The sequence below is a fragment of the Coloeus monedula genome (genome assembly GCF_965178545.1).
Source record: "Coloeus monedula genome assembly, chromosome: 15".
In the NCBI taxonomy this organism is placed as follows: Eukaryota; Metazoa; Chordata; class Aves; order Passeriformes; family Corvidae; genus Coloeus; species Coloeus monedula.
The window spans coordinates 6,814,918-6,834,678 of record NC_138795.1 but is presented as its reverse complement, the minus strand read 5'-3'; the positions used below and the strand labels follow the sequence as shown (position 1 = coordinate 6,834,678).

Below are 19,761 nucleotides of genomic sequence, written 5' to 3'. Positions count from 1 at the left end.
CCCTCTTCACCAGCTACAGATCCCAAGAGAAAAGCACTATGCAGCAGAGCCCCGCCAGCCCATGTGCTCTGAAGGGTGACAGCCCCTTCCCAAAGACATGACTGTCCCTGGCTGAACCGATGGGGCAGACAGCAAGGCTGGGCCAGGTGGCACTGGGACCTTCCCAAGGGACTGGTGGGCTCTCCCCTGTGTAAAAAAACATGGGTTAGGTACTGCTCTCCCATAGGAACCACACACCAGTTTGGTCTCTGGTCTTTGTAGCCCACAGCAAAGTCCTGATGTCAGCAGAAGGAAGGGGGTGATAGTGGAGGAGGGCTTTCCTGTGGTGCTCCAGGTGCTTCCTTTGGTGCTCCTGGCAATCCAGCTGCCTGGTGCTTTTGGGCAGTTCGAACAAGACTGAAGTAGAAAAAAGACCTGGCTGGACTCAAGGCAAAATGGATTTCTGCTGAGCTGGTCTTCCGGGAAGTGGGGTGAGGAGGGCAGAGCAAGTTGGGCTCTGGGAACCAGGCAAGACCCTCAGCTGTGGGACGTGACATGGGAGCCCTTCAAACCACAGTGATGGTGGCAAGCTGGAGCGTGTCCTTGACAAGAGTACCTGAACATCCCCGCCCTTGTCCCCAGTGACCCTGGCAGTGCCCAATCCTGCATCCTCAGCTCTGCCCCTGCAGCCACGCAGAGCCACGTGCCCCTGCAGCCCTGGTTCCCCTGGCTGTGCCATGGCAAGGTGGCACTGCAGGCATCCTCCCCCTAGAGCACAGGGAGAGGGTAGAAGGGAGCCCAGCATAGGCACAGTGGGGGCAGACCACCCTGCTGAGCCCTTCCATGGGGAAGGGAAGGAGAACGGAAGGTTTGCCATCGAGACAGGGTCCAAGAACAAGCCCTGGGCTGTCCAGAAGGGCCAACACCAGGAGAGATTTGGGTGCTATTCCAAGGGAGCACAGTAACTGCAGGTACCAGGAGCTGCTGCCAGGTGGGCAGGGGCCTCCTCAGGCATGCAAGAAATGACTGGCATGTGGCCTGGTGTTAGGTGATGGAGAGGTGGTTTTCAGAAAGACAGAGAAGCAATTCTTTTCCTATTTTCTTTAAAACTACAGATTAGAGGACTACAGATTTTGTCCTCCCTTTCTCCCTGCTCCTCCATGCACTGCACTCCCTCTCACCCACTGTGTTCCCTAGGCCACTTAGCTAAACCCCATCCATTCCTGCTGGTGAACTGCAGCTGAGGAGTCCCTTCATCCTGCTGAGTCTTGACCTTTGTATAGGCCCAGGTTAACATACAGCCCAGTTTCAGCAACCCCAAAGGCCAGTGGGGCACAGCTAGGGCACAGCTGGGACACAGGAGGGTCTGTGGCTCCTGCTCAGGGCTGCACCAAGTGCTCCTTGGCTGTGGCTTCTGAAAACCAAGACAGGGATGAGGGAGCATGAGCTTTGCATGGTGGCTTGTGTGACCTTTCTCAGCATTTTCTCTCTAAGCTCTGGGAAGATGGAGCAGCAGACACGTCCCTGCTGCCTGAAGAGCACCCAGACAAACCCTCACACCCCACCTGACACTGCTTGTGCTTCGCATGCCTTGGCTACACCATCCACTGCCAGCCCCCACCACTCCCAGCCCCCAGAACACAGAGTCCCCAGGTGTGCTGTGGCTTTTACAAGTCCCTGTTATCCCACTGTGTCCACTGCTCTGCTCCAGCCCTCAAAGGCTTTGGGTCTCCCTCCTGCCGGTGACACTTCCCACGGCCTCTGTTACCAGGTGCGCTCGGTGATGAGGACAAATGTTTGCGTCGACTCAGGACATCAGCTCGGTTTTTGTGTATATAAGGCAGAACTGGTTTTCCTTTTTATTTTTTAGGCATCAGTGAAAATAAAAACAAGCAGGGATCCTGTGTGACACAGGTTTGTTGCTGTCATTCCTGGCCTGTGGTGCTGTGGCTCCGAGGTCACGCTGGCGCCGATGCCCCTGGGCGCAGCCAGGGTTGGGAAGGGCATCTTGAGGCAGCAGCCTTGTCCTTGTAGCACACGGTGTGCCTGTCCCACAGGGGCACTGCTGGCACTGGCATGGCTCATATCATGGCATGGCGCTGCCACGTCTCATTCCTTCGGCACCAAGAGGGATGGCAGTACTGGATGATCTGATGGCTGCAAACTCACAGCACTGGAGACAGAGGGGGAGAGGGTGAGGCTGTGGTTGGGCTGGCAGAGGCCAAAGAACAAGGCCAGCTGCCCACGGATGTGGCTGCCTCCCATTGGTGCCTCCTGGTCTCTAATCTCATTTTATGGCTTTCGATGGGCTGAATATCCTCCTTGTCCAAGATGAATAAACAGAGAATGAGGATATGAGATAGTGCCTGGGACAGCTGGCATCGGTGCCTGACACTTTTCCCTCTCCATCCCATCGGTGTTCCCCTCGTCTAGCAGGGCACTGAGCAAGGGGCTGCCCTCAAATGCCTGCCCCAAATGGCTCCTCCAGCCACAAAACTCCTCCCTGTGCCAAGCATTGTCTGGGATGTCCTGAGGTGCCAGGGCAGGGCAGCTGGCTTTGGAGGGACACCTGAAGCAGGATAAAGTCCTCGTGGGTGGAGGAGATGGAGGAGTGGGAACAGGATGAGGTGGCATTGCTGAGAGAGGGACAGAGCAAAGGGTTTGTTCCTGAAATTGCAACAGAGGCTGCACCTACTGCTGCACCTACTGCTGTACCCCGGTGACCCCGCACTCACCAGCACGGTGCCAGGCTGCCCATGGCACAGGAGAACCACCTCACTGCACCCCTGTAAGGAAACGTGGGGAATCAGGAACTAAAACAGGCAGGGGGAGGCAAAGGCAATGGAGCTGGTGCCATATAGGGAAGGGAGGAGACTGGATTAGCCACCTGCCTTAAGAGCTGGGATGGACTGGGGAAACTGGGGCTGCTTCTGTGTGCAGACTCCAGCATGGTCCCCATGGTGGGGGCTCCCCCACACTCGTCATCCTCCCTCAGTGGGTTTTGGCTCCCTTTAACGTCCAATTTTGTCTTTGCCACATGGGAGACCAGCTGTGGGATCCTGCCCCGGCAGGGGATGGGGTGATGGCAGCCCAGCACTGTGCATCGCTATTGTCTGCATGGGGGGAGCCTGCAGACAACAGTGGGGAGGGGAACAGAGCCCTGGTGGGCACAAAATGTGCATCTCCCAAATTCACCTGCGGTGTTGGGTGGCCTGCAGGGAGACGAGGGACTGGGACAGAGGGAAGATGCTCCACCGCCCGCCCAGAGAGGCTGCGGGTGCCGTTGACAGGATGAAATTCCAACTGATACCCTAATCTGGCGCCTGCCTGTTTGCACAGCAGGGTAAAAGTCCAGGGAGCCGTGGGCTGTGCCCTTGGGTCCCTGCCACCCGTGTGTGCACAGGGAGCCAGCGCTGGCGGGAAGAGGCAATAAATGCACCCACACACCCAGGCACCCCTTCCCCCTACACACACACACGCCCCTTGACCGGGTGACGAAATGCATCTGCTGCGTTCCCCCTCCCATGTCCTCCCCTGCGCCCTGCATCTGCCGTTTGGGCAGGGATGGGTGAACCATGCAGGGCCCTCCCTGTGCCAGGAAAGGGGCACCATGTCCCCACCAGCTTTGGAACTTGTGGTTCAAACCTCCTGGACACGTGTCCCCTTGACGGTTTCTCCCCTGGCAGGTGACGAACACCTGTTTTTAGCACCTGCAGCAGCTGCCTCCTAAGTGACACATCCCACATGGAACCTGGCCCTTCTGGGGATAGCCTGCCCTCATAGCCAGGGGTCCCTGGGGGCTGTCCTCTACGAGTTCCCACTGTTTCTCCCTGCTCCTCCCTCTGCACTTTCCATCAGCTCCCACTGCCCAGCTTTACCCGTCCTTGGAGGAATCTTGAAACCATCATTAAAATAAGGCCACGCACAGCAGGTGGCTGAGCACACCCGGCCTGCCAGCAGCCTGCAGCATGGCACACTTCCCAGCAGTGACTAACCAGAGCACCGCTGCCTTGTCGCCTTCCTCGTGTCTGCGGCGCAGATCTGGGCACGGTCCCATCCCGCTGCCAGCCACCTTCTCGCCTCTTCCCAGGCGGCTGCCACCCGGATGTGTGTGGGCTGACCAGGCAGGGTGGGCAAGGGTGTTTCCCCAGCCTGTGTTCTGCCCTCTCCTTGCCCTCCAGTGTCACAAAGAGCTGACAGTGCCAGTGTCTGTCGGTGCTGCACTGGGATGGAGGATGTGTGTTGTGCTTTGGCCTATGAGAAGGGAAGGGTTTACTGGGTGTCCCAGGGGTGGCTCAGAGGTGTGGAGTGGGAGAAAACAAAACTTGCTATAAAATGCTTGCAAGCCCTGTGTGTGCTACCTAGTGCCAGCCCCCTGGGGATCAGGGCATGGGGATAGTTGCACACACTCCTGTCCTCGTCTCCTGGGGTTTTTGGGGTCCCTAGATTGCACTGCTCCTTCTGGCTCTTACTGCCTCTGGTGTGTGCTGTTCCATGAAGTGCATTTCTTGCCAGCTCCAGGGTAATGCAAGACTTGGTCCAGCCCTGCAATGCTAAGCTGGGACATCCCAGGTGGCTGGGGTGGGACATTTACTCCCTGGTGGTCCCAGGCAATGAAGAGCTGATGGTGCTACCAGAGCAGCACCAGAAAAACCAGAAAAGCAGGTTCCAGATACAGGACATCCCAGAAGAAATGGTATCAACATGGACATTTCAGGGCACCATCAGCCCTGGGTGCCTCTAATGAAAAATACTGCCCTGGACACAAGAAGATGAGGCTGTGAAGTGTGTCCAGGAATGCTGAATGGCTTGTGTTGAGATCAGTCCATACTAGTGACATGGGGCTGGGACAGCTGTAATAAGGTGACACCAGCCTCTCCCCCCCCACATCACAGAGGTGGCCGTGGGACATCTCTCTTTAGGTGGATCCCAGGGGAAGAAGTCAAAGGGCTAATTCAGATTGCACTGGCACTAAAGGCAAACAAAGCACCCCTGCCCTGCATGAAGGCTGAGGTTGGGACAGTGCTTGATGCAGCCCCTGGCCGTCAGCCTGGCCAACCCCAGGCTCAGCATTCCCAGCCAGCATCCTGGGAGAGGGAGAAGGGGTGGGCAAGTTCAAGGCAGGTAAAACCAGCCTGAGTGAATTCCCAAAGATATTTTTATTTTTGAGGAAGCTGTGAGTGTGTGAAAATTTTTGAGGAAGATGTGAGTTTGTTGGATTATGTAGTTTTGCTCTTTCCTCCTTTCCCTGGAAAATCCAGGTAAATATTAGCCCTGAAAGACCCACTGTGCAAATGCTGAGCCACTTCATCATGCTGGACTCCTGCAGAAATGTGTCTTTATGCTGAGGATACCTTTCCTTTCAGGGAAAATTTTCAGAAGTGCTTAGAGGGCTGTAGGAGCACAACTGCCATTAGATGTCCTGGAGATTTGCTTTTACATCAGGCAGGCTGGGTTCTCTCTGTTCCAGCCCTGTCATTGTCCTCCTCATCCCCAGTGCTGCCCACTCACCTTAAACCTGAGTAAAGCATCTGGGCAGACGTTTGGCTCAGGCTGGAGCCAGTAGGTGCTTGCAAGGACAAAGGACACATCTGGTGTCAGAGCACTGGGCACAGTCCAGGGATGAAGAAGTGATGGACAAGTGGATATTATCATGGGGAAGAGGCACCACTGTGGGTCCTGAGCTGTCCTGGTCCCACACTGGCCCTGGAGCATGTGGGATTGTCCTTTCTCCCAGCCACACGGGAGACAGTTCCACCATGAAAGTGGGAGGAAAGGCACAGACCAGCTCTGCCACCTTACTGGGAATTTGCCTGAGCACGAGGGTGAAAAGCCGGCATCTCCCTGGACGTTGGGGCTCCAGTACCCCACTGCTGACTCAAACAGGGACATCTGGACCCTGGAGATGTGACCTATGCTCCAGCATTGGGCCCATGACATGCTGGGCCCAGATGCTCACCCTGGGGACTGCCCAAGGATTGCTCTTGCCCTCAGCATGGTGGGATGTGTTGGTCCTACCCAAAGGGATTGATGGCTGTGGAGCATCCCCCTCCCTTGGAGTGAGGGCTGGGCTCAGGCAGCATGGGGGACAATCACTTCTGACCTGCTCAAGCTCCAGCTGTGTCCTGTCACAGGAAAATCATCTCAGAGCTGGACGGGAAGGTGCTGTGAGCTTCTGGCATCTGCATTCTCACTGCTGCCATCACTACGTGGGGTGCCCAATGACAGAGTGCCCCCAAAGTCAGGTCCTTCCCTAGGGACACCTGATGCATTTGTGGCACAAGTGAGGCACCAGCCATTCCCCCTCGCTGCCCGGGTGGGGGGCTGAGGTCTCGGAGCCCCGCTTTCCCCGTCAGGAGTGCGTTTGACAGACAGACCTCCCTCCTCCCTCCCTGCTCCGCACGCAGCCATCCTCCACTCAAGGCAAACCTTTCCTTCAGCCTCGCTCCTCACGTCCCCAGCGGTCCCCGGCAGCAGGTGCGCGCCCACCCCTCCGTGCCGGCCATCGTTTCCCCGCTCCCCCTTCGCCCTCCCCAGCGCCGGAGGGAGCGAGACGAAAAGTGTCGGAGCGGGGAGCGCATAGCAACAGGGTCTGGGATGAAGCAGGTTCGGCGGCAGCATCTCCGGAAGGTGAGAGCCGGGAGCAGGGATGCCCCAGGGGTAGGAGCGGGGGACCAGGGGTACCCCCGGCAGGTGAGAGCCAAGAGCGAGGGTACCCCAGCGCTGGGAGCGGGAACAAGGATAACCCCGGGCTGGGAGCGGGGAGCGGGGGAGTCATGCCCATCGCCTCACATCCCGTCCTCGGGAGCCTTCGTGGGCAGCCGACAGGGATTAGTCGGATATTAGTGAATTGTGTTCGTGCGCGGGGGCCAGAGCGAGATCGTGGGCAGAGGGATGGGGCATTTTGTGCCCACCGCTCCTCCTGATCGGGAGGCACCGCTGCCCCCCCAACCCTCCCCTGCCAGCAGGTGCTGCCGGCGCTGGGTGACTCATGTTGTGTCTGGCCGGGTGCTGTGGGTGGCATCGGGGGCAGAGCTGGCTCCCCGCAGCCTGGCACCCCGGGGACGCTGCTCCCACCAGCCCCGGGACTGCCCGGGCTCGGGGTCCCTCCCGCGGATGAGCGCAGAGAGCCGGGCAGTGCCCTTCCCACCTGCAGCTCGGATTGCCTCCTCATCCTCCTCCGTAGGATTTAAAGGGGTGTGGGTGATGGGGGGTCAGCCGGAAGCTGAACTCTGGGCTCAGTGCAGAGCTACAAACCCTTTTTACATGCTGCTGGAAACCCTTTTTAAACCCAACTGGCAGGCTTTCCCATCCTAGGCTCCCCTCCACTGCCACTTTGCTCTTCCCGGTCTGAGTTCCTATTTCCCCCACACTGGGGACTGAGTCCTTTCTCTGAGGACATGGTGGAGCAGCGTGGCAGAGGTGGTGTCTGCCACAGCTCCATCATGGGGATGTGCTGCTGAATGGGTCAGCCCTTCCTGGAGCATCCCGGGCAGTGACCCAGGGCTGGGAGCCTCTTCAGCTACCCCCTCTGCCAAACCATACCCATTGAACACAGGGCAGGTTGACTCTGTTCAGATGAATGAAAACCCAGGAGAGTTTCATCCCTGCCAGGAAATTCCTAGGATATTGGGAAATGACGTAAAAACCCCAGCAGTATCCTGGTGACAGCCAGCAGGCCCTGACAGCCTATTCTTCCACTCTTGTTTGGAGGCACCGTTTGGCTCTTCTCTCTCCTCCTCTTTCCTACAAATTGCTTTTCCAGATGGCTTTGTGACTGCAAGATCCATTAAAAGTGGTCTTTGCCCCTTCCAATGCCTTTCTGAGTTACTTGATGCTGGTGACCCTCTTTAGCATTCATTCAGGAATTCATTTAGTCCTGTGGTGATCAGTTGGGATGGAAAGCAGATGTCTCTGGAGTTATTTTCCCCATTCCCAGTGCTGCTCAAAGCCCTCTGTCCTTCATTACCCAAAAATACCATTGCTGAGCTCCAGATGGAGGACCTTGTGCTCACAGCCACCTTGGGACCCCTGTGTCCAATGCTGGCACTAGGCTTGCCTGGAGCTGGCGGTGGCTGATGGAGAGATGTGCCCAGCCCCACTGCAGCACCTGCCCAGGATCCTGACAGCCTCCTCTTCCTCTTATTGTGATCTGCTTCCCCTTGGTGAGTTGGAGTTTTAAACCTTCTTACCAGACATATTTTAGACATATGGAAATACCTCTTCATTAGAGAAGACCTTTCTCAGGCTCTAAGGATTTCAGGTTGGTTTTTGCATAATAGTAATTCCAGAAGAGCTGAGTGGTTGTTTTCATTTATTGGATTATTTTCTTTGGGGTTTATTTGGTAGAAATGGACTAAATCCCACCAGAGCCAGCGGTGGGAGCCATGGTTCGTGCTGTCCCTTCCCATACCTGGCCAGGCTGCTGAGCAGCATCTTCCTACCTGAGCAACTGCCCTCCTCTGCCTGCCACAAACTGCCTCAAAACTTCCCCAGGGTTTTCAGATGAAAACCACAAGCATTTGTATCCGTGCATACTCCCTACACTTTGGACATTGCTGTAATGAGTTTGCTTCAGCCTCAGCCATCTCCAATCTCCCTGTGCTGGCTCCACCACCACTCATGGCATCTGCTGTGATCCTGGGCTGGGGTCACCCAGGGTCAGTGCAGCTCTTTGAGGGGCTCTTCCACACCATAGCAGTGCTTTATTTACTTCAATTTCTAAGTGAAGATACTGCATTTGAATTAATTTTTAAGCTTTTTAAATTTTTTTTCTCTCAGAGATTAACAAGCAATTCAAACTAATCTGAAGTGACTCACACTTTAGAGACTCACTGTGCTCAGCTCCGCAGGGGAGAAATCTGGTGCCGGGTGGCATTTCTCTTGCTCACAGGCTGTGATCCACGCACAAAACACTGGCAAAATAACCCCACAATGCCAGCTTGAATGGAGACAAAATAGGATGAAGACATACCTTTGATCTGGCTGGAGGTTTTCCACTCAGATACAGCTGAATTTTGGTTTAAGTAAATTGGTTTAGAGAAAATAATTAGCACAGAGCCATTTCCTTATAGACCTGAGCTGTTATCTTGGCAGAGACTAAAGTGCTTTTTCTTCTCAGTGACCTTTGCTTTGCTGACTTCTTTAGGAGCATCTCCTGGTGAAAAATGGAAAGCGATGCTGTGTTCAAAGAGGCCGTGGTTGCCAAGGGAGCTGTTAGTCCCCGTCTGTTTATAACTGCGAGACGGGAGCCCGGCTTGAAGGATGGCAGCTGATGGTGGAAAGCACTAGAGCAGTACTGGAGCACTGGAGCACTTCAGCTACTGCTGAAAAAGAGAATTCCTGTTATGACAGAGGCTGAAAGAGAGCGTTAATCCCAAAAAAAACAGGTCTAGAATCAACCTGGTGTGTGAGATTTCCAGCAGTCTGAAGTAGGGAGGTGTGCTTCTCTCTGCTATTTGGGACAAAGATGAGCTGGAAGCCTTAAGTATTGTGCTTTGTAATTCATTTCGAGTCAGGCAAATAGGCCAGCTTTTCTGTGATGTCTGTGGAAAGGCTGGGATTTGGGGGAATTTTGAGCATTGCAGTCATGGAGCCTTTGTGTGTGTTCTCCAGCAGCATCCCTGACCTGTATCTCCTCAGCTCGTCCAATGTGGACAACTCTCGTTGTCCTTGGGGTTTATCTGACACTTGAGTGGTTTCTACTTTCTGCCCTGGGGTCTCAAATCTAAACTGTAGAGCTCCAGATAAGGATATTAAAAAGGGGGGCAGTCACTATTGAGACACAAGTGACAAACCACATCCCATGGCCCTTGAAATGGGGACTGTGATGGGGATCGAGCCATTTACAGTTTGGAAAAGGTCCCGTTGGTTCCTTTCATTTCCTGTTGTTGCTTCTGTGTTGATTTCTGTGCTACATCTGATGGACAGGCACCAGCATGTAATGAGATCTTGCAGCTCTACCTGTGCCCTCCTGAAGGTGTTTAGGATTCAGACAGAGATGGAGGAATTAGGCAACAGGATTTAACAATCTCCCAGCATCCTTGCTTGCTGGTTGTCTGTGATTCAAACCTGGAAAACAAGAGCTCCCCAAGCAGTGGGATGGACTGGGAAGCATTTTTTTGCAGGGGGAGGACCCGACTGTGATGGCCCCTACCTGGCAGGGATCTTTGTGAATACGGGTTTTAGCTGCTGCAATATCTGGGAGGGAGTTCAGAGTAGCCTGTCCATCCCCTGCAAGCACAGACAGCTGTGGGTCATGCCCACTCTGTGTTCTGGGCTAATTAGCAGGCACGGCCATGGCTTGGAGGTGTTGCTAAACCACAGAGCTGTGTTGAACAGCTGCAGGAGGGCTGCCAGGTAGTGACGGTTTTATAGCAACAGTATTTCATATTTTGACTTTTCAGCCTGTGTTTCTGCAACTTTTTTCTTCTGGCCCTTGCCTTGTGATGGTGGCACCCAGCAGGGATGGATGGGCTTTTCACAGAGGAGCTTGTATAAGAGCTTTACCGGAGCTGTACATTTCAGGTTGTCTCTGGGAAGAGTTTTTCCTGGTTTGTCCTGTCCCTCAAGGTGTTTGTGCAGCAGGTGGGGATGGGGATGAGTTTGCCTCTGTGCTTGGTGCCTTTGGGCTGCAAGCAGCATGTCTGCAGTGCCAGCAGCTGGGGGTTTGGGGTGCACCCTGTGAAGGGTGGGAGCTGGCAGCCCTCTCCATCAGCATCATGGCTTGGTGTCTCCATGGGAACCAGCAGCAGGAGCATCCTCCAGTCCAGTCCAGCTGGAGAGGAGGAGAGGAGGTGGCTGCCACCTTCTCTGAGGCCGTGAAAGGGCAGCACTGAGCTCTGGCCTCCTGGGGACTGGGGTGTGCTGCAGGCTCTGAGCACATGTGCACACTGGTACAGGAGACCCACAACTCCTTCTGGCTGATCCCTCCAAACCTTGGTCCCTCTCCCTCAATCGCATGCCGTGGGTTTGTTCCCTACGATGATGAACAGGGAGATGGCTGCTTTTGTTTCTTTGGAGAGCCCAAGAAGAGAAGGTTCCCAAATGGGGTCCTCCTGCCCTGGTCCTGGTACCTTGTCAGCAGGGACACCAGAATCCTCCTGTGCCTCAATGCAAACATGATAAACTCCCATGCCAGGGCACAGCAACACATGGGACAGGATCCTCGTTCCACCCCTTTGCACTGCCTGGTTTTGCTGTGGGTGTAGCTGGTTTTGCTGTGGGATCCCATCTGGGAGCTGCTGGCTCAGGCTTTCAGCTCTGGAGGGAGGGGAGTCAGTGGGGATGCCTTCCCTGCTCTCCTGAGGTCAGGAAATTGGGGAAATTCAGACTGGACACCTCACTGCAGACCTGATGTACACCCACACACAAACACGGAGCTGCCCTCCTGGTGCATCACCCCAACCCAAATGGATTGCAGGACTCACACTTCCACTTGCAGAGCTGAGGTAATGGGGAGGAAGGGAACGGGTTAATGCCCTGCCTGTGCTGCATTGATCCAGAGCACATTAGGAATGCTGGAAGGAGGTCTCTCCTCTCTCAGCAGGGACAACTGGGAGTATCACTAAGTTCCCACAGAGCAAGCTTTTGGCAGTTGGAAAAGTGTGAAAAATGCATGGAGCATTTAATAGCAGCCACCCGAGTGCCTGGCATGGCAGCACACATGGGGCTGGGTGTCACGCTCCCTGGCACGCCACAGTGGCTCTCCCGCTGTCCTCACGCCCATATTCTGCAGGAGATCCAGAAAGTTTATTGTGGCCCCCTGAAAAGATGTCTTTGGAACTGGAGTTGCAAGCTGGGTCCTGGTGAACCTTCCCAGGATGAAATGGGACAATCCTGCCTTTCCCAGGGGAGCCCTGGCCGTGGGGGATCACATTTATCCCTTTTGTTTGCTCAGTGGCAGAGCACAGCATTGGCTGAGGTGGGGAACAGAGAGCTGCTGGGACAGGGTGCTCCCAAGGGACCAGAGTCAGTGCTGTGGCTTGGGGTCACAAATTCACACGCGAGTTCTTGGCACTTCTTCCTTCTCTCCCATTCTTCATTCTCTGTTTTTATTCCTTGCTCAACCCCTGTCTGCCCTCTCCCATGCCCTGGTCCCTCGCTCAGCCAGTGACACCAGATCTCCTGGTAAGCCCCAGCAGCCAGGATGGGGACCTGGGCTCCGAGTGCCCAGAAGACAGAGGGAACTGGACAGGGCGGCTGGATTTCCTCCTCTCCTGCATTGGATACTGCGTGGGCCTTGGAAACGTCTGGAGGTTTCCCTACAGGGCTTACACCAACGGAGGAGGTATTTGGGCATCCTTTGGGGCAGTCAGTCTCCCACACACTGACCTGGGCTGGCAGGATGTCCCTGAAGAAACGTTCCTTCCCCTTCCTGGGGCTGGAAAGTAGCAGTTGTTGTGGGGTGAAGCCTCCTCCTGCCCCCCATGCTTGTTTAGCGCTTTAACTACCTGTACCCATGTGTGGAAGGGACTTGCCAGCCCATCTCTGTATTCCTGACCTTGGAGAGACCCCTGGCTCCATGCTGAACTGAACACCAGCTCTCCTGGTATCCAGTAGCTTCTTGGTCTGGTGTCCTCCAGGTCTCAGCAGGGTCAGCAAACACTTCCCAGCTACCGAAGGAGGGAGTGAACCTTTTGCAGTGCAAGAGCCCCCGGTGATGGTGCAAAGTGTTGGTTCAACTCCTCCCAGAGCAATAATAACTGGAGAATTTCATGGTGTTCATGAAAGATTCAAAGAGAAAAGGAAGTTGGGAGCAGAGGGGAAGCACAGCATCAGGTGAATCACAGCCCCTTTCTCCTGCACTAACAGCGAGCTCTTGCTCCTCGCTGCCTTCCTGATTTTGATGTAGATCCCTCAGAGCCACACATACTGAACGAGCTTTATTCCCTGTCACAGTTGGGCTTTAGGTGTTTGTTCTGTATTACTTTCAGGATTTTTTTTCTTGCTTCTTGCAGGAGCTTTCTTGGTTCCTTATTTCATCATGCTGGCCATCTGTGGGATCCCCATCTTCTTCATGGAGCTCTCACTTGGCCAGTTCTCCAGCCTGGGGCCACTTGCAGTCTGGAAGATAAGCCCTCTCTTTAAAGGTGCGTGAGTGAAGTCCAGAGCCTCTGAGGGACATGTGCAAGAGCTCTTTGATGAGGACATGCACCAGCAGCTGCATCCCGTGATCCTCAAAGCTCTTGTTAGAATCAAAAGAATCTGGGGGAAAGTGTGGCAGGCTGGAATGTTGAGTTAGCTGTTTTAGTGGCTGCAAGATATGCATGAGATTTGTCAGTCTTTGAGGGCTCTGGATGGCATGACCAGCTCTAGAAATGGTATGAAGATTATTAAGCCAGCTATTGTACAAAATAGAGCATGAAAGCTAAGCAATACCTGTTAAAAACAAAGGTAAGAATAAAGCATTCAAAAAAAAAGAAAGTTCAGAGCAAATACTTTTATTCTCAACATTAAGCTGGTATAAACGTTTTTGTATGAAGCAATAGATCTTCGATACAGAGAAGGCATGTCCAGATGTTATAATGCCAATAAGAGGCTCCCCCAGCAGGTGAACCTTGGACTGGTTGAGCATTTGGCTGCTGAGGTGCAGTGTCTGACCCTGCTTTTGGATGTGCTTTGCTCTGCTCCATCTCACTCCTTCTTTACCCTCTCCTTCCTTCAGGCGTTGGCATGGGCACGATCCTCATCGTCTCCTTGGTGGCCATTTACTACAATATGATCATTGCTTACGTTCTCTTCTACCTCTTTGCATCCCTCACAAGCGACTTGCCCTGGCAGCACTGCGGCAACTGGTGGAACACCGACCTGTGCCTGGACCACCACGTCATCAAGGCGGGGAACAACACCCTCCCCGTCAACATCAGCAACACCGTCAGCCCCAGCGAGGAGTACTGGAGGTAACGAGGTCAGCCCGACCCGCGTGTGGGGACGTGGCTGGTGCCTGGTCAGGGAGAGGATGGGGATGGGATGAGGGGTGAAGGATCTGCACGTCTCACAGCACAGATGCTGCAGGTCTCACCCATGGTTGGTGGTGTGGGTGCAGTGATGGGCTCGTGCTCAGCTGTGGGTGACATCTCAGTTGAGCCACTGGGATGTGGGAGGTGTCCATGTTCTAGTGCTGTTTTGTTGGCCTGGAGATATGCTAGACTAAAATGCATCCCAGGTCTGGAATGGCTGGGAATTTGCTCTCAAGATGCCAGGTATCCCTTCTAGGCTCTTTAATACATGGTGGAGAAATCGCTCCAAGTGCTCCTGTTTGCTTGGCAAGGAGCTGCCAGTGCCTATGATTGTTGACAATGTTATTTTGCAGCAGGGGCATTTCTAGGGTCAGAGGGCCTCTGGAAGGAGGCAGGGGCTGCCCATGGCTGCTCACTCGCAGCTTTCCTTCCTCCCTAGCCGGTATGTCCTGCACATCCAAGGAAGCTCGGGGATTGGGGATCCTGGGAGGATCCGCTGGAACTTGTGTCTGTGCCTGCTCCTTTCTTGGACTATCGTTTATCTGTGCATCCTTAAGGGAGTCAAATCCTCTGGCAAGGTAAGGGCTGGCTGGTCTCCTTTGGGGGGACCTACAGCGATGCTCACCAGTGCGTGTGACTCTGCACCTCTGGGAAAAGTGAGACCCACAAACAGCATCCGCAGGGAACAGGATATTTTGGGGATGCCTTGCACACCAGACACCAGCAAGGCTGACACACTGGCCCTGCTGCAGCCTGAGAGCCCCAGGACGATGTGTTCCACCCTGGGGACAGGGCATGGGGGCAGCACTCAAGCCCTGCTCTCATTCCGAGCTCTCCCAGTTGGCTCTGCTCTCCCACAGGTCGTGTACTTCACTGCCACCTTCCCATACCTCATCCTGGTGATGCTGCTCATTCGTGGCGTGACCCTGGAGGGGGCCTGGAAGGGGATCCAGTTCTATCTCACGCCCCAGTTCGATCATTTGCTGTCTTCCAAGGTGAGTAGGATGTTGTGCAATTTGTTCAAGACACAAAGATGAGTCCTCTCCTTCCACCTCCTGCATGCAACAGAGGCAGTTCCCTTACTCAGGTGTCTTTTCTGGCCACACCCTAACCTAAAGCTCTCTTGATTGCTCCTAGACCAAAAATCTTTGTCCCACACCTTGTCTGGGCCACTATTCCCATATGCTCCCACTCCATGCATGCGTTTATGGCTCTGCATGGACGGACAATACCAGGGCTCCCCTGAGTACCAGGACCATGGGCAGGATCATCCCAGCCCCTGTGATGGGCTGGGGGTGGCAACAGGTGCCCATGGTGGATTTGACTGTTTATTGTTCTCAAGAAACCCCACCATGTGGAGTGGGGGTCAGCAGTCATGGTCACCAAGAGACCACCCAACTTTACAAGGCCATTTAATGCCTCACTGGGCTGGCCCTAAAACATTCTTGTTAGCCCTTCCATTACCCAGCTGATCCATTATGAGTGGTGAGTGTGTTAACAAGGAAAGGCAAATATCCCATAGGCCGTGCATGCTTGGAGTGCTGGGGAAGATGTGCCCAGGGCTCTGGGAAAGCAGATTTCTAACACCATCTTCCTCATGTGGAGGTTTCCCAAGCCCTGCTCTCCTCAGAAGTGCTTTCTTCCCCCAGGTGTGGATCGAGGCAGCCCTGCAGATTTTCTACTCCCTTGGGGTGGGCTTTGGGGGCCTCCTCACCTTTGCATCCTACAACACCTTCCATCAGAATATCTACAGGTGGGAGCCAGCTGCTGTCTTTAAAAAAAAATATGGGTTGGGGGGAGCCATGAAAACCTGAGCTGATGGGTTCAAAGCCAGCAGAAGCATGTGGTGCAGCACAGTCACCCTGCTCTGCTCCTTGCACTGAGGGGATACCTGGCAGCTTGTACAGGCTTGAGAGGAACAGAGGGATCTATGGGAGAAAATTCTCCTGAGAACCAAGGCAGAGCACCCAGCTCAGAAGTTTTGGGCTGTAGGTGCTGAAAGCTGAGGATATTTGAAGCTGGAGTTTGCCCTGTCCCCGGTGTAGTTCACCAACAGAGGTGCGTGTTAGATATTTGGTCTGATCCCATCCACAGGGGACAGAAAGTTTTGGAAGAACCCCACAAAATTATCCATGAAATATATGCTCCTTTTGACCCTGGCAAGCCTTGCCAAGAGAGGCCCTGAAGGACAGTCACTGGGTCACCTTACTGTGGCACCTGGGGCTGGCAATGTCCCCATGCACTTACGTGGAGTGGGAAGGAGCGAGCACGTTCAGAGCATCTTCTTCCTTCTCTGTAGGGACACCTTCATAGTGACCCTGGGCAATGCCATCACCAGCATCCTGGCAGGGTTTGCCATCTTCTCTGTTTTGGGATACATGTCCCAGGAGCTTGGGGTCCCTGTTAACCAGGTGGCAAAAGCAGGTGAGGCCAAACAAAGATGTTTTCCCCTTCCCCCTCTGCCTGGGTGTGCTGAGGAGCATCCCTTCCTGGATGGAAGGCACCTGAGGGTGTCAGCATGAGGGATGAAGGTGGATGTTCAGCTGGCGAGGGGGAGGGAAGGGGGGAGACAAGTTCCTGTGGTGTAAATATTGAGTAACAAGTGATGTCTAATGAAGGTCTGAGCAAGGAGCAGGCTTTCTCCACCCTCTGCTACAGAACCCTTCCTGCCCATCCTGCCAGAGTCCTGGCAAGTCTCTGCCATGGTGCTGCTCTGCTGAGCTCTCCTCTCCTCTCCTCTCCTCTCCTCTCCTCTCCTCTCCTCTCCTCTCCTCTCCTCTCCTCTCCTCTCCTCTCCTCTCCTCTCCTCTCCTCTCCTCTCCTCTCCTCTCCTCTCCTCTCCTCTCCTCTCCTCTCCTCTCCTCTCCTCTCCTCTCCTCTCCTCTCCTCTCCTCTCCTCTCCTCTCCTCTCCTCTCCTCTCCTCTCCTCTCCTCTCCTCTCCTCTCCTCTCCTCTCCTCTCCTCTCCTCTCCTCTCCTCTCCTCTCCTCTCCTCTCCTCTCCTCTCCTCCACCCCCCCTTGTCCAGCTCTGTCACCACCTTTTCACCCTGCTGTCCTTTTCCTCCCCTAGGTCCTGGTCTGGCTTTTGTGGTGTACCCCCAGGCCATGACAATGCTCCCCCTTTCTCCATTCTGGTCATTCCTGTTCTTCTTCATGCTGTTAACCTTGGGCCTGGACAGCCAGGTAAGGACAGAGCCCACGGAGCCAGCCGTGGACTCCAGGCAGCCTGAAGGCTCAGGGGACCCTCTCCTCCTGTGCCTGCAGTTTGCATTTATGGAGACCATCGTTACGGCAGTGACAGATGAATTCCCCTACTACCTGCGGCCAAAGAAAGCTTCATTCTCAGCTGTCATCTGCATTGCCCTCTTCCTGATGGGGCTCATCCTCACAACAGAGGTATGGGTATGGATCCATTGTAGGGACCAACTAGGGACTCTTTTTAGGGAGAACTTAGGTCAGGGCCAAGTTTTCAGACATATATTCATATCAGACCACCAGGTGAATGAGAGGCGAGCCTGGACTTCCAGAAGGTGTGAGGTCCAAGGGGACTGGCACTGTGTTATTCCCATCCCTACCCCGACCCCATAAGGAGACTGATGCCTCTTGAGGCTGCTGACTGCTGTCCTCCCCAGGGTCCCCAAAAGTCAGAGGGTGTGGGTGGAGGTTTATTGGGATGATGGTCCTGGAGATGCTGGCCTCTGTGCTTTGTCTCCGCAGGGTGGGATGTACTGGCTGGTCCTGCTGGATGACTACAGTGCTGGCTTTGGTCTCATGGTGGTGGTCATCACTACCTGCCTTGTGGTGACACGTGTCTATGGTAAGGGTGCCTGTCCCCACAGGGGCACAGGGAAGGATGGGCTGTCTGTATGGAGAGAGGGATTTAGAGGGAGCAGTAGGGAAACCAACAGCCTCACAGTGGGGCATGAGACTCTGCTCCCACCAGCTGTTTCTTCCTGGCTATCACTTGATTCACCTCTCCAAAGATACATGTGGTGCTGAGCCTGGTCCTTCAGGCAGCACCAGCTGGGCTCCCCTCCTGCATCTCCCAGATGGGTGGGGGGAGACTCTGCTGTAGAGGATGCAAACCACTGCTTGTGGTCAGCGCAGGGCAGCCTGGTACAGGCACAAGGCTGCAGGGCAGGGATCAGAGATTCTGAGTCCCTCTCCCTCCTGCAGGCATGAAGAGGTTCTGCCGAGATATCCACATGATGCTGGGATTCAAACCAGGGCCCTACTTCAGAGCCTGCTGGATGGTCCTATCCCCGGCAACAATGATGGTAACTGCTCAGCTTGAGCTGCTGGATGGTGCTGGAGAACCATGGTGCTGCCAGTATCCCTGGGTGGCCTCCCAGTGCGACAAGTTGCTCTGCTGGCATCTCCCGCCCTGGAGACCATCCTTCTGCTGGGAGGTGCCCATCATCTCCAGGTGTTTTTTGAGCATGAGACCTCTGGGATGACCTCACTTTCTTCCCATCCCACAGGCTCTGCTGGTGTATAATATTGTCAAGTACCAGCCCTCTGAGTATGGCAACTACCGCTTCCCCACCTGGGCCGAGGTCTTGGGCATCCTCATGGGAGTCCTCTCCTGCCTGATGATTCCCATGGGCATGGTGGTGGCTGTGCTCCAAGAAGAAGGGACGCTGTGGGAGGTAGGAGGTACTGGGGCCTGCCATTTCTGGGGAGCACCCCAGAAATGTGCAGCAGTGATCGCGACCCCCTGCCAAGCCAGTATTCCCTGGAGTGTCTGTATCCTCTCTGCTGGAGGTGTGTGTCTCCATTCCCCCTAGCTGCCCATGGGGTGTGAGAGATGGCACACCCCAAAGCATTCCCAGCAGCGCTGCTTCCCGTGATGCCAGGCGGGTACGGAGTAAAACTGCTGCCCAAGGGGAAACCCAGTGTGCATTCCCACTCCCAAACAAGCCTGCTGTGCCCTGTGGGGAAGCACCTTGTCCCCAGCATGGGGCAGCCATGGGCACCTGGGACTTCGCACCCACTCGTCAGGAACAATGACACAGCAAGGCAGGCAGCTGCCAGACTGCACAGGCAGCCCAGATGGGATCCCTGCACTGAAAGGCTTCTCCCAGGAGCAGGTTACAGAGCTGCTGGCTGCTCACAGCTTTCCCAGCCCTTCACTGCTCTCCCCAGGCTGTTAAAAGCAGAGAAGCAGAGCCTGATGCCCTCCCCAGGTAGCAATCCCTTGCTGGAGCACTTGCTGGCTGTAACCTGGCTTGACACAGCCACGGGCACTGTGACATGGCCAGAAGCCACCTTGGCTGAGGCTAACCCCTTGTCTGGGTGGCTCTAACCCCACACCACAGGCTGTAGCCCTGCAGTAGCCCCTCACTCCTGCAAGCCCTCACCACCAGCACCCCCCCAGCCCACAGCAAGGCACTTAGAGCCACCTTCCCAAAAGGTTTCAGGACAAGCTTTTGACCCCATCCCATCCTCACTGGGGGTTCTTTCAGTCCCTGGGGGCTGGCAGGGCACTGAGAGGGGTGGGTGAGCTGCGAGGTGGGGTGCTGCCTGGGGAGTGGAGGGTTCAGAGTGCCTGTGCTCCCCCTGCCTGTCCCCTCACAGCGAGTCCAGCAAGCCAGCCGGCCGGCCATGGACTGGGGCCCATCCCTGGAGGAGAACCGCACGGGCGTGTACGTGGCGAGCCTGGCCGGCAGCCAGTCCCCCAAACCCCTGATGGTCCACATGCGGAAATACGGGGGCATCACCAGCTACGAGAACACGGCCATCGAGGTGGACCGGGAGATGGAGGAGGAGGACGATGAGGAGTCCATGATATGAGGGGACCCAGTGTCCCATAGGCTGGGTG

At 55.1% G+C, this 19,761-nt stretch overlaps 1 protein-coding gene across 1 annotated transcript; it reads left to right on the top strand.

The window, feature by feature from the left end:
• Positions 1 to 6,576: 6,576 nt before the first annotated feature.
• Positions 6,577 to 19,733, top strand: SLC6A7 (solute carrier family 6 member 7; the record flags this gene model as incomplete). Its single annotated transcript, XM_082291540.1, has 14 exons — positions 6,577 to 6,609; positions 12,088 to 12,268; positions 12,939 to 13,070; positions 13,646 to 13,880; positions 14,380 to 14,518; positions 14,801 to 14,935; positions 15,590 to 15,693; positions 16,240 to 16,364; positions 17,011 to 17,123; positions 17,205 to 17,336; positions 17,658 to 17,757; positions 18,117 to 18,217; positions 18,422 to 18,589; positions 19,518 to 19,733. The coding sequence occupies 14 exons, from the start codon at positions 6,577 to 6,579 to the stop codon at positions 19,731 to 19,733; spliced, it is 1,914 nt and encodes a 637-aa protein (XP_082147666.1).
• Between the last annotated feature and the right edge of the window lie 28 nt (positions 19,734 to 19,761).